Genomic DNA, 13,885 nt, shown 5'->3' on the forward strand with positions numbered 1-13,885 from the left:
CATAACTGATCATCCCCCAAATCTAATGGGGAGTTTCTCATCCCTCAAATCCCCAAATGTTTGATCGCCTCCGCCTGCCATAGAGTCCTGTTAGCTCAGTTTAGCCAGAATCCTCCCCTTACACCTGCTGTTTCCTCTTAGTAATATTCTATCCACTGACTCCCACTTTGCTCTTTGGCTATAAATCCCTACTTTTTATTGTTGTATTTGGAGTTGTTTTTAATAAAACCTTCCTTACTATTTTAATGAGTGTCAGAAAATTTTTTATTAACAAACCTTACAATCTAAATAACTAGGGTTATTTCCATTTTGCAAACAACAGAATTGCATCAAGAGTCTCCTACTTGTATATTGAGCATTATTTACAGTAGCCAAGATATGGAAGCAACTCAAATGCCCATCAATAGACAAACAAAAAAAAGTGGCAATATGTATATACAATTGAATATTACTCTGCTGTAAAAAAATAATGAAAATTTACCATTTGCAACAGCACGGATGAATTTAGAGGGTATCATGCTAAGTGAAATAAGTCAGACAGAGAAAGACAAATGCCATATAATTTCACGTATATGTGGAATCTAAAGAACAAAATAAACAAACAGAGAAACAGACTCATAGATACAGAGAACAGACTGCTGGTAGCCAGAGGGTAGGGGTTTTGGGGGCTGGGTGAAAAAAAAGGTGAAGGGATTAAGAAGTACAAACTGGTAGTTACAGAATAGTCACAGAGTTGTAAAGTACAGCATAGGGAACATAGTCAATAATATTGTAATAACTGTGTATGGTGCCAGGTAGGTACTGGAAATATCTGGGGGAACACTGTCAATCAAGCATGTGATTGTCTAACCACTATGCTGTACACCTGAAACTACTACAAAGTAATGTACACTGTAATTGAAAAATAAAAGTAAAAACAAAAAATTATCCAAGTAGTACTGTACATGGGTCTTGAGCCCTGAAAGAACCTAAGGGCGTTAACAGGCACACCCACGCACAGCCGGCTTCTCGCCCCCAGGGCCTGGTGGCCCGTTCGTTTTTGTGGGAAGTGCTCAGTGAGGACTTGCCCATCGGGTCGGAAGCTCTGGGTGCTCCGATCGTGGGACAAGAAACCTGAAATTCCACCTACACAAATGTCCGTCCTGGCTGTTGCACGCCGAACTGATGGCCGACCTCGCAGACGCGGGCAAGGTGCACGGCGAGCCCAGTCTGGTTCGGTACTGAGGCGCGCTCTCCGTCTTCCCCGCGGCGCCGGGCGCGGCCTGCACGCACTAGGCGGCCCGGCCGGCGTCTCGCCCGCAGCGAGGCGGTGCCTGCGCGCCCGGCGCCGCGGGCTCAGATGCGGGGACGTCCCCTAGGCGCGGTCCCCGGCGGCCTCGGCCGGGCCCGCCTCCCCGCGGGATTGGTGGCCCGCGGCCCCGCCCGGCCCCGGAGGCCGAGGGAGCGGCGCGCGCGGCGGGTCGCCAGGGCCCGTCATCCTCCCCGGCTCCCAGTCCAGGCCTGCGGCGTCCGCCCGTTCGCGGCCCCGCCCGTGCTGCGCCCCGGGCAGGGAGGAGCCGCCGTCGGAGCGGGACGCCGGCCGGGAGGGGCCCTGCTTCCGCGGTTGGGTCTCACTTCTCCCTAACTCGAGCGAGACTCCGGCGCCCCTTCCACTCGCGTTTGCCCACAGCGCCGGCGGCGAAGCGGGTAGGGTCCCCTTTCAACGGTCCAGGGCGCGCCCGAGGCGGGAATCGTCTCCAGGCGCCGGCGGGCGGCCCGCTCGGTCGGGGCAAACCGCGCGCTGGGCCCGCCGCCCGCCGCCCCCGCTGCCGCCCGGCCGCCCGCCCCACACCCAGACCTGGGCGCTCAGCCCTGGGTACCGGCTAGTCCCGGAAGCTCGCGTGCCGCGTGTGCAGCACGGACCAGGGCGCCATCCAGCAGCGGAGGGGACACCGGGGTCCGGCCTGGAGGGACGCTGCCCCTTCCCTCCGGGCACGTGAGCTCGGGGTCCTCGCCCAGGATGTGCATTTCATAGTCGCCTGTCAGGTCTCAAGTGCTGGCGCCCCAGACTGCGTTTAGCCTGGAGACTTATTTAGAATTTTTGCCCTGCTTCAAGTTCTTTGGAGACTTTAGGTTTTAAACCAGCAAATATGTATTGGACACTAACTAGTACCTACAAAGTACTGGTCAAGGGGGCACTCCCACAAAACTTTTCTACTTTAGACTTAGTTCACCATCTAACTTCCCAGCTTCTCTTGTGGTCCCTTGAGGAGGAGGACAGGTGAATGGCGTTACAGGTTTCAGCAGTGTCCCTTGGCTCCCTCTAGGACCTTGCTGCGAAGTAAATGATAGCAGGGCATTGGATTAAAGTAAGTGAAGGACGGAGAACCTATTAAAAGGAACAGAAACTTGTTAATTCAGAAGATGGGAAGATGATACAAGGAAAACTTGACATTTAACTTTCATTCAAAAGCACTCACCACTTTAAAAAAATTCCTTGGAAATCAGGATTGCAGTTACCTTCACATTTAAATTAGTTTCAGGCATATATGTGCCCCCCCTCCCCCCAAATGTTCTCTTTCTAGAGCAAAATCTCTCATTGTGAAGTTCACTAACCTCTGTACAATGATAATTCATTGGTTAAAGTTGTGTGAGTACTGTGTAGACTATGCTTTGTTGGCAATATCACATTAATTTCTCAGGCAGGGTAGTTTTCACCTTGGTGAGGGCGAGGAAGGGACAGGGTATAGAAAAACTGAAAGAAGCTGGAAGGAGAATGTCAGCCTGAAACTGCCCAGTGGCCTCCGGCTCTGCTAAATCATAAATCCATGAAAACCCCTGACTTCTTTAACAAATACTTAACTCTGTATCATTTGCTGTGTTTGGTGATGATGTACATTTCCATCTTTAGAATTTTCCCAATCCATAGCTGTATTCTTTCCTAGTGACCCAATCTTTGGCACTTAGCATTTTCAATGAAAGGAGTTATGTAAAATATATTTTCTCTTTCTCATTGGAAGTTAACTAACTTCTTAAGGTGCTACTAGGTGTTATAGACCCCCCCCCCCCAAATGAAATGTTAAGTTCACCAGGCTTTTTTTGTTTGTTTACTGTCAGCCCCTCTTAGATTGCAATATTGTAATGTATGTGAATCTTCAGTTTGAACAAACAGAATTGACTTCAGAATCCTAATTTCTAGAAACCTGGGAAAGTGCCCCATGGAAGACATTTTGAGACATGTATTTGAACTGGAATATTTTGTTGCTACAGTTCTTATTTTTAATCACTGCCCTCACTTCTTCTGCCAGCAGAAGTGATGCCTCCAAGAAGAAATGAGAAATACAAACTTCCTGTTCCTCTTCCAGAAGGCAAGGTTCTGGATGACATGGAAGGAAAGCAATGGGTGCTGGGCGAGATGATTGGTTCTGGAGGATTTGGACTGGTGTATTTAGGTAAAGTATAAACGATAAATTACCATATGTTCTTATGTATGTGAACGTAATATTTTGAAATTGAAACTTTCAAATAAAATAGAATACATGTGCTTTATTTAATAATATGAAGATAGTTAACATTTACTAGAATTTCTAGTTTCAAGACATGACTGGTCCCACTCCTTGTTGTCCATTTTTCCTTAATGACTCTTAGAAGTCTTTTCAGAGCCTCATTACACAGGCTGCCAGACAAAATGTTATTGTTCTTTTTTGAGAGTATGTTTCCCTGAAAACATTGCATTTTTTTTTTTTTTTTTTTTTTTTTTTTTTTTACAGCTGAGAAACCACAACTGCCTAAATACAAACACTTTCCATTTGTGAATCTTAATGTTTAAGTAATGTAAGCTTCTGGTCATTTCTTAATTAGGTTCTACTTGAGAATTGCACCTCAGTACCTCAAGGCATCTATTGCATGGAATGAATTAACTTCTCTCCTATGTGTCTGGAGTCTACTAGTTATGTGCCATCTTTGGGATTATTGAGAAAGTAGATGCTTAATATTATTTTCTGTGTTCTTTGGTATATGGAGCCTTAGTTGAGTATACTGGTAGACTATATATATATATTTTTAATCATCATCTCTTGGATATTTTTCTATTTATCTTCAGATAGAGTGGGAGGGAGAGAGAGAGAAATGGAGAGAGAGAGAGAGAGAAACATCTATGTGAGAGAGACACATCGACTGGTTGCCTCCCTCACGACCCCAACCAGGGCCAGGAACAAACCACAACCGAGGTACATGCCCTCGGCCAGAATCGAACCCTCAACTCATTGGTCTGTGGGCCAGTGCTCTACCACTGAGCCAAACCCGCCAGGGCTGTATACTACATTTAAGAAAATTTTTAATTACACTAACTTTAAAAGTATCATTTAGGGCTACCTTAAACCTGTTGTTTAATGATTAGGTGATATCCATTACAAGACTGAATTTAATGAATAAAATAAGATAAATATTAGTGATTGAAAAGAATTACCCTCAAGTATATGTTCTTCTGAATGTATTGACTCATTACATCTGTTTCTGTACGAGTTTAAGAAGCTGGTAAAAGACCTCCATTGTGGGAACCTTGGGTTTCTCATTCAACATTTCAAACTATAGGGGAGGAAAATCTTTCCCTCTACCCTCCTAGGTTCTAGAACTGGGTTTATGAAATAAATTGACAGGTAGAAAAGGTATACAAATTTATTAATTTTTAATGTTATGTGCATGGGGAAATTATAGAAAAAGAAGTGATTATCCCCCGAAGTGGTGAGATTTGAGAACTTATATACCATTTTAATAGGGGAGAACAGGAGTCTGGCCGGTATGGCTCAGTGATTGAACATCAATCCATGCACCAAGAGGTCGCCAGGCAATCGATGTTCTCTCTAATTGAGGTGTCTATCTCTCTCTCCCTCTCACTTTCTCTCTCTCTAAAATCAATAAAGGAAAAAAAAAAGAAAAAAAAGAAGAAAAATAGGGAAGAACAGGAGAAGGGATGTAGGCCACTTAATGGAGAGTAAATGATTTTTAGGAAAGATGAATGGGCCCTTAGAAGAATAAATGGGGGATATGACAGTTTGTGACAAAGTTTGGGAGTGGTGTCAACTTCTAATCTCTTCTCTGGTGATAGAGTCCATCTCTCCTGGCTGATAAAATTCCCCTGGTGGGGATTTATAACTATTAAGGTTTTATTGGGAAGATCTGTGTTTAGGTAAATAATGGGAGTTTAGAGAAAGCCTCTCCCTGTATATGAGGTTTTTAAAGTCCCTTCAGCTCACAATATAGTTAAACTTTGGACAACATGGGTTTGAATTGCATGGGTCCACTAACATGGGAAATTTTTTTCAATAACTACTGTAAATGTATTTTCTCTTTCTTATGATTTTCTTGACAACATTTTCTTGGACCCCACAGCTTATCAGACATACTTTTAGTTTTCTGTTTGAATTATTTGAGTAATTTCAAAGAACTACAGAAAAGCATTGATTATAATGATTTTATTTCCTTTTTAAAATGTAAATATTATATGCGAGGATCTGTATTTAAATTTAAGTACATGTTTAAAATGAATGTATGTTTATACACATATGCATAGGCATATTTTATGTGCACATACTACTTGTGTGGTGAGAAAGGAATTGATTTGCTCAGTCATGTTATTTATTTGTCTCTTTTCAAATACAGAAAAATCTTTCAGTCTAAGTACATGCCAAATATTTTTTCTCATTACCAAGCAATATTTGTTGTACAACAATTTTCAAGGTTCTATATGTATGCAATACCTCCCGCTATCTAAAGTTTGGAACTTGGGTCCTAGGAATATTAGCAAGTGAACACCATTGGGGAAAGACCATTTTAAAAAGTTTGGCTGTTTGAGGAAAAGGCTCCATACTTCAGAATCTATAATAAAGCTGTGTGTTCTAAGTGTTGTCATCATTCCATCACAAGTGGCACTCATAAATCATAGCATCAGCTCTTTAGTGAGATGTGGTCAGCAATAACTTCATTAAACTAGTTTGTATTGATTATTTTCAAAGCTATCTGAGCATATCCATAGGGAATTATATCATGTTCTTGCATTTTAGCATGGTTCTCTTCACTACTGTATATAAGTGAAGAAGCCAGTAAATTCAGGTTTTCCTTAATACCTCGTGTCCAGACGCATTCATTTCGGGTATTCTTTGTGGATATACTGTTTCAGCAGACACTTCATTCATCAGCATTTGTTGTCTAAGCCAGAGGAGAAACTCGCCTTTATGTCTAACTCATTGGACATGTACAACTGCCCTCTAGCTTTGAGATCAATAGCTAAGACCTTTCAGTGATCAGCAGAGGTCAGAGAAGTTTGTTATTTACTCCTGACTTGAAGAAATAATGTGCCTGTAGCATTAATAGTAACAGTTATAAGAGGGAAATGTTTGAATACAAAAACAAGTCAAAGTTCTTTTTTTCTATATGAAAAGAGAGAGAAAAGGAAGAAAGGAATCTGGTTGAGAGGATGGGAAAAATTGCTGTCATTTTAGTATAAAATAAGTGAAAAAGCTTCTAAAACTCTAGGGAAGGAGGGAGAACTGAATTTGAATTCTCTCACAGAATTGCATAAATAAGAGCATAAATGAGAGAATGTCAGTGGAAGACTATGATTGTTTATTTACTGACTGGTAACTACTTTTCCACTTAAGGTTTACAATAGTAGCCATGATGATACAGTGGAAGGTTCTCCATTTAAGCTGTCTTATCTGCTCCACATGTGAAAGATAATGGGTTTCAGAAGTTAGTCAGAAATCCAGAAAAACAGAATTATAGGTAATACATTTCAGCTGAATTCCTCTGAAGACTTACATGAGTAAAAATGGAAATGATTTACCTGTGCAAGTTTTAGTTTTTTGAAGTTGGGCATGGTGGTGACCATTTAGCAGCTTTGGAATATCAAGCACAGAGTAGATGTCCATCAGTTATTTGCCTGAGAGATTGAGACTGAGGTTGAGATATTTAACCCATACAAGCCTGTTTGCTTTATTCTCTTCCATAATTATTGATGTCCCTTAATTCCAGCTCGTAATCTTAGAGTACACGAAAAGCTGGGACAAGTTAAATATCATGATGTCATCTAAAAGAATTCTATGCATGCGTTATTGATAGTGAATCAGTAGCATCTCTTATGAAGAAGAGTACATTATTGTAACTAAATTTTACTTTGGTGAAGCCTTACAGCTGAACCCTTTATGCATGGATGCATGTTTAGACTTCATTTAAGTGACTGTCATTACATTTTTTGGTCATGCTCATAGTTAGCTCAATTTTGATTGTCAGAAACATAGAAGAAATGTTTTTGAGTGGGGCGAAAGTGGGTAGGAATACTAGGATTTTTAGAAATTATCATAATTTAACTCACTTATTTGATTGTTAAGAAAATAGATTTCTACTTCTGAAGACATAGAAAAGATTATTTATGCCAATGTGGTTTTTACTTATTTTGATATTTTAGTCAGTTGTGTTGGATTGATATTTAAGGTATGCAGAATAATGTTCAGAAGAGCCTAATGATAAGCTGTCAACAGAGTGCACTTATTTGAACACATGTTGGCTCATTCCACATCGCTGTATTAAATATTACTTTGGCAGAGTTTTACAGAGAAGGCTTTGTGATATGCAGTTCGTCTTATCTGACACAATGCGACATTATGGTACCACCACAACTCTTACTAGGACATTTTTCAAATGATACTGTGAGGTGAAAGGAAGAAGGAAATAAATATGAAATAAGGATAATTTGTATTAGAATTTAATTGTGATAAACTAGTTTACAGATAAAGGAGCAGAAAGAGAATAGGTGATATAAACTTAAGAGGAAGGAATCACTTGGATTTCGTGAATTTAATACACTAGTACATTAGTTGGGCCTATATATAAGAAATGCAGGTCCCTAGAAGTTGTATTTTAATTTTGTATTTGCTGTCTACAAGCTGTAAAGTTTGTGTTTTTAAAGAATACTGTTTACCTATCAGTTAAGAAATGTAAGTATTTAGAAGAGTTTGGCTTCTTGTATGAAAAAGGGAGAGATCTTCTAAGGCTTAGCCTTTGTCTTTTTCATTTTTCTTTAAACCCCAGCCTTTTTAACACATTTATATTATGGTCTTTATTTTCAGCATGTTTGCTGTTAAACTCTTTTTCTTTAGGGAAGATTTATAAACTCTTCTGTTCTTCAGTGATTTATATATAATGTCTCTTCCACTGCACCTGTTACTATCTTGTAACTGTTTACAATGGTCAAGCTTTTAAAATTTGAAACCTATTGCTGTAGGGACATGTCTTGTTCATGAAATGAGCTCACCTCTGTTGCCACTTAGTAAATGAATTCTCAGCTCTTGAGAGCTTTTGGCTTCCTGGTGAAATATGGGTAGACTTTTGCTTCTGAAGCATTTTAGGGTTTTTCTTTAGATATAGAAGAAGAAGAATAAATAATAGGAGTTATGATCCTTCTTTTAAGACATAGGAATATCTGTGTTTATAAAATAAATGAAAAGTAAAATTCCAAAGCTCTGAATGGGAGAATTCACTAGAAATGAGCCATTTGGATGATGACAATTTGTCCACCATTCACCCTTACCAGTGTCACAAAAGTGCTTATGGATGTTTATACTGTTTATGTGCTTGGTTTTGTAATTCGTGCTCCTTCAGAGTGTTTGTCCTTTATAACCTCATTATGTGGACTGAGTATACTTTATAGTAGTCTAAGTGTAAGAGTATTTTAAGAGAAAAGACAGAAAACTTCGCAATTATACAAGACAATTGTTGAAGATTTCCATTGTTTCTTTTAAAACAATAACCTTCAATTAGTCAGATAGACTTTTCTTTTCTAACATCTCCAGTGAAGTAATACTTGAGGAAAAAGATGCCGTGGAAAGACATCCATCGAAGGCCAGGAACATCTACAGATGCAATGTGATCCTAAGCAACGAAGCATGTGGCCCTTCATTGGCATTATATGATAACAGGAGGATCTTCTGGCAGAAGAGCTGACTTTTGCTGCGTTCTGCATGCTGCCCCTCCAAACCCATCTTTGATTGGCACCTATGCCCTATTGAAACTGGCATCACACCTTCTCAATGGGCACAGTGCCAGGCTAGCAGATGGGTATGGGCAAAAGCCTGCCAGAAACCCAGTATGTGCATCAAGTTTAAGTATCAGGGGCCCAAACTTCCATCCAGGGATATATAAACTGCAGTCTGTTGAGAGCTTTTTGTGCTTAAGGTTAAAGGACATGCCATTTCTGCTCTAGCTTAGAGGTTGATTAATTTTGAAAGTCAAACAGGAGCGCCTGTGGCTGTGTCAGGCAAAAATTCTATCTTTGGTGAATGAGAATGACTACTTCATGTGGGGAAGAGAAAGTATTGTAATGAAGTTTCCAATGAGAGTTCCTCTCCTGCAAGTGCTCCAGCACTTAAGCAGCATGCATTCAGTGGAGATGAATATTTCTCTTCTCCAGCAGAGCCAGGTGCAGTCAATGCCAGATCTTCAACCTGCTGCAGTAAAGAACCCTAAATTTAGAAAGGGCAGGCAAAGTTTGGAAGAACTCCTTGGTGGTAGTTTTCACCATGAACTGATGGGGCTTCACAAAAGTGTATAAAGGAGATGAAGGAAAAACTTCAGATAAAAACGCTTCAGAATACTCCAGCCTAAAACAGAAAAGGTCTTTAACAAACCAAAGGAAAAGTTCTCCTCAATACAGAAATTCTGAATTTTATGTCAATAAAAACTTAGTTTACCAAAATGTTAGAACCAACTTAATGCATAAGTAACAGAGCGTCCTATGCTAACATTTATTTCATTGCATGTCTATCATGTACATAAACTTCACTTCACTTCTTGAATAATGGATTTTGCATAAAATCGAGTTCTAAATATCATATTCCTTATGATCGTCTCACACCAACTACAGAACTAGTCAAAAAAAAAAAAAGAGGACATCATTCCTTGTGATCACTTTAATCATATCCCCTAAATGCTCTTAAATTTACAGGAATGCCTGTAAGACCAGCTGTGGCCAAGAGAGGCTTTTCCTAATCGCCTTATAGCCATTGCTTTTTCTTTTCCACTGTGTAAACTTTATCTATGGAACAGATTCCACGAGACCGTTGTGAATACTTCAACGTATTCAAAACATATAACTGCCACAAATTAAACTACTAAAACTAAAGCTGGTGCATCGTAACTGCCAAGTGAAACTGGCACGTCCCTCTGTCAGACTGCGGGAGAGTGTGCCATACAGGCCTCAGAAAACACAATTCATCCAGAAGCACTCTTGTCACTTGCTCTGATATTAAACCAGAGAAAGTGACATTAATTAAAGAAGTGACATGAGCCAACAAAGGCAATGAAATTCTCAGCTTTGGCTCATGTGCAGACCCTAATCCAACTTGCTCTGCTTAGGTATTGTGGCCATTTCTGGATAGTGGTGTGGCTACTCCCCCGCAACCTTGTCTTTCCATGCTGAAACATTTTCAAGCAACTGAAATTTCATGGCCAGGGTTGGACTAGCCAGTTGGTGCACTGGTAGATATTGCAGGGTTTCCCAAAATGATAGTGTGATGGCATGTGGTGCATTTACTGCACTTGGTACTGCAGGAGATGAACAACCAGAGTTGGAGGAGAGCTGATCTAACAAAAAAGCGACCAGCAGCCAAACGGAGCGGGTCCCTAGGTTTGGGAGACAGGGAGTGAGAGCAGTCTGCTGCTAGGATCCATTGTGAAGACAAATGGCTGCTGGGCCTTAGGGAGATTCTAACGTGTGAAAGAGGCTAGCAGGGGGTCTCCACAACGTGTCCTCTTTGTTCCCGTGGTGTGCTGTCTCTCCGTGCTCATCTTGTTTCATGATTAGCTGTATACTGTCTTACTCAACCCCAACCACCATTAGATTATAAACTCCTTGTGGGTATTCTCAGGGTGCTTAAACAAGGCCTTACATGTCATCTTTTTCTAAAAATGATTGGGTTCATTAACTCTAGAACTGGTTTGTTCTGGAACTAGTTTTCCCAGCAATTGAGATGAAATGTGCTCTAACATGTGGTGTGGGACTAAGCACTGTACCTTTAGATTTAGAGACATTATTTTAAGAATTGGGGAGGTTGAGGGGAGAGAAATATCTTGTTTATTTTTTTTCAAGCATATTTTGAAAATACAAAACACCAAGTACTTCATAGATTATAGGATTTATTGGGAAAAGTCTACTTTGCTCATACATAGTGTAGGGAGAATTAAAAAACGGATATCGTATTAAGACTAAACAGTTGTGTGGTATAGATTAAAATGGTTCCACTGAGTAGCACTTCTTTGAAGTAGAGCTAATAGCAAGTATGAACTTGTGTGGAGGAAAGAGATCATGTTTTTTGTTAAATGGATTGACTTGTAGGCATGTAACATGCATAAGAAATCCACTTTTCACAGAATGTAAACACAACTTTAATGGGAAATAAATTATTGGAATTTCTTTTAAGTGAATGGCAGGTTTGATTAAGAGTTTTGTACACAGTCAGAAGCTTTTGTTATGGTTGCTGGGCATGAGTATTTCATAGTGGAGATCAGGAATTTTTATCTGTGTAATTAGTCATGAGGTTTAATGTACATTTTTCATATCAGGCAGACAATTGCTTCAAAGAGACAGCAGTGCTGCAAAGGAGCAAGAAAAGGAGGCCAAAGTTGACACACACTGAGGCAAAACAGTGTAGAAAAAATCAACACGTTTTGCAAAATCAATCATTGAAAATGTGTCAGTGTTCAGGAGACTCTTTAATTTGCAATCCAAGTGAAAAAGAGTATTTAAATATGAGAGGCAGTATTATTGAACCCAGCATGCCTGCTACCACTTGTTTGACTAGCTCAGAATAGAACACTGAGAGGCAAGGGCTTAAAGTTAAATGAACATTTATACATTTTAAAATCAAATGAAAGATTCAGAGTATATTCATGAATTAAAAAAAATTTTTTTTTTCAGAACCCTAAATTTAATCAGCTGGAATTACTTTCAAAGTGTCATCCTATTTAACTTTTGGGAATGATGAATTTGCCTTTTAATAGGGATGCTGTATTTTATCATGAAGATGGAACAAACTGTCTTTTGTTAATTATTCCCCAGAGACACTGGCCATTTTTCTCTCCTATGCTTAGTGTGGGGTAAAGGCAGCTCCACAAATTTGTTTCGAGCAAGAGCAGTCGGGAGCGACATGTCTGCAAGAGGCTCATGGAGAGTGTCGCCTCCATTGTAGGTGTTCTGAGTGCCACCTGATGAAGTTCTTACAGGTGATGCTACCAAAGTTTCACTGAGGCGGCCATGAGCATAGAACATAGAAAAGTGAAAAGGAAAGAGAGACTCTTTGGTAGAGAGTAGCCGACGAGTCATATGTGTCTGTGGTATGTGATACCTACTAGGGACAGTGCTTGTTGTTTGTTTTTTAGGAAATTATCATCACCTGCTACTAAAATCTTTTACTGGTGTGTGCCAAGCTCTGTGTTAAATGCTTTCCATGCATCATTTCCTCGAATCCTCCAAACAACTTAATATGAAAGATATTGAGGCCTTGGGAGGTTAAGTAACCTGCCTCCATGCCACAGTGTAGTAATTGTCTCCACCTACATTTGAACTCAGATTTCTTTGCTCTACAGATTGATGTCCTTTGTCAAGAACACTTTGAATTAATTCTAGCCAGAGAAAATAGTGGCAAATGACATGCTTATGACATCCTCATTTCTAAAATAACTGTTAAATATCTAATTGATAGTATTGGCAGCTAATTGAAGAAATCTGTTAGTGATGATGCTAATGGTGTCATTTTTATTCAGACTGACAACTCGAGGTGTGGAGCATCAGTGACATGTTTTTAATAGTATTATGTTCATGAAATCTGTGAAAGGACATCTGATATTTATAGTAAGTCCAATGATAAGAACTGGAAAAACACATTAAAAATGTACGATACTTAGGTCAAACAATATTTTTATGAAAAGTGAGGATAGGAAACCAATTGTACATACAAACTGATGAGAAAATTTGGTGGATTTTTCTGCTTTTTCAAAAATGGATGAATTTGTCTAGTTTATAGTGATTTTATGTATTTGTTTTGAGTCTAATAAGCAACAGGAAGATTGAAAAATTCCTCTTTAAATCCCTGTGATACAGTTTTCATAAGCACCATGTAAAAGTAGACACTTACAAATATTGAATTATTCTTTACCATATTTTTTATTTGATAATAATTTAAAGATACACCATTTAGAAATCTCAGTCTTTCAAAAAGTAAAACAGAAATACTTGGATAAGGGGAATTTTGATAAAACATTTTCTTGTAGAATTTGTTCAGATATCAAAATATTTATAATAGAAGTATAGTTTTTGAAAATTATTCAGATATTATATAACAGTAGTGATCTGTTACATACCTATACTTGATTTTATGAAAAATATGTAACATTTTATGTAGAGGCAAATTTTGAAGTATTTTTAATGGAGAAGAGATATTTATTAGCTCATGCAATGCTAATTTTTATGCTGGAATATTTTTTTCTTTGGTGTACATAGCAAAGAAAAGAATGAATAAAATATATTACATTAGAATATATGTTTTTGAGCACTTATGTTGATATGGTGTTATAGTATCAATTTCTGGAGAACGTGAAGAAAAGCTATTCATTATACTTGATCTTTTTTCTATTAAAATCATGTGTAAAGGGGGGGGGGATATCTGTAATACTTTCAACAATAAAGATAAATTTTAAAGAAAGATTATGTGTTACAAGTCTAACATAGACCTCCAGTGTCAAATGTGAGGATTAAAGTTGAGATGGAGTATTACTTATGGAAACCTTCTGTCTTATAAATCATTAGGATAGTAGAAGGACAAGTAGTAAGACCAACTAAAAAAATTCTCACACA

The 13,885-nt window shown here is 39.1% G+C and overlaps 1 protein-coding gene across 3 annotated transcripts in view; it reads left to right on the forward strand.

Moving 5' to 3' along the window:
• The first annotated feature begins 1,581 nt into the window (after positions 1-1,581).
• Positions 1,582-13,885, forward strand: part of VRK2 (VRK serine/threonine kinase 2) — an 80,567-nt gene continuing 68,263 nt past the window's right edge. Inside the window, exons 1-2 of one of the 3 annotated variants that reach the window (XM_036262627.1) lie at positions 1,582-1,686; positions 3,291-3,431. In XM_036262627.1, coding sequence (XP_036118520.1) covers positions 3,296-3,431 — 136 coding nt within the window. In that variant the 5' untranslated portion in view covers positions 1,582-1,686; positions 3,291-3,295. The remainder of the gene's footprint in view (positions 1,687-3,290; positions 3,432-13,885) is intronic. The other 2 variants (XM_036262628.1, XM_036262629.1) reach the window with 2 other exon arrangements.

This window comes from Molossus molossus, unplaced genomic scaffold, assembly GCF_014108415.1.
Source record: "Molossus molossus isolate mMolMol1 unplaced genomic scaffold, mMolMol1.p scaffold_m16_p_15, whole genome shotgun sequence".
NCBI classification, from domain to species: Eukaryota; Metazoa; Chordata; class Mammalia; order Chiroptera; family Molossidae; genus Molossus; species Molossus molossus.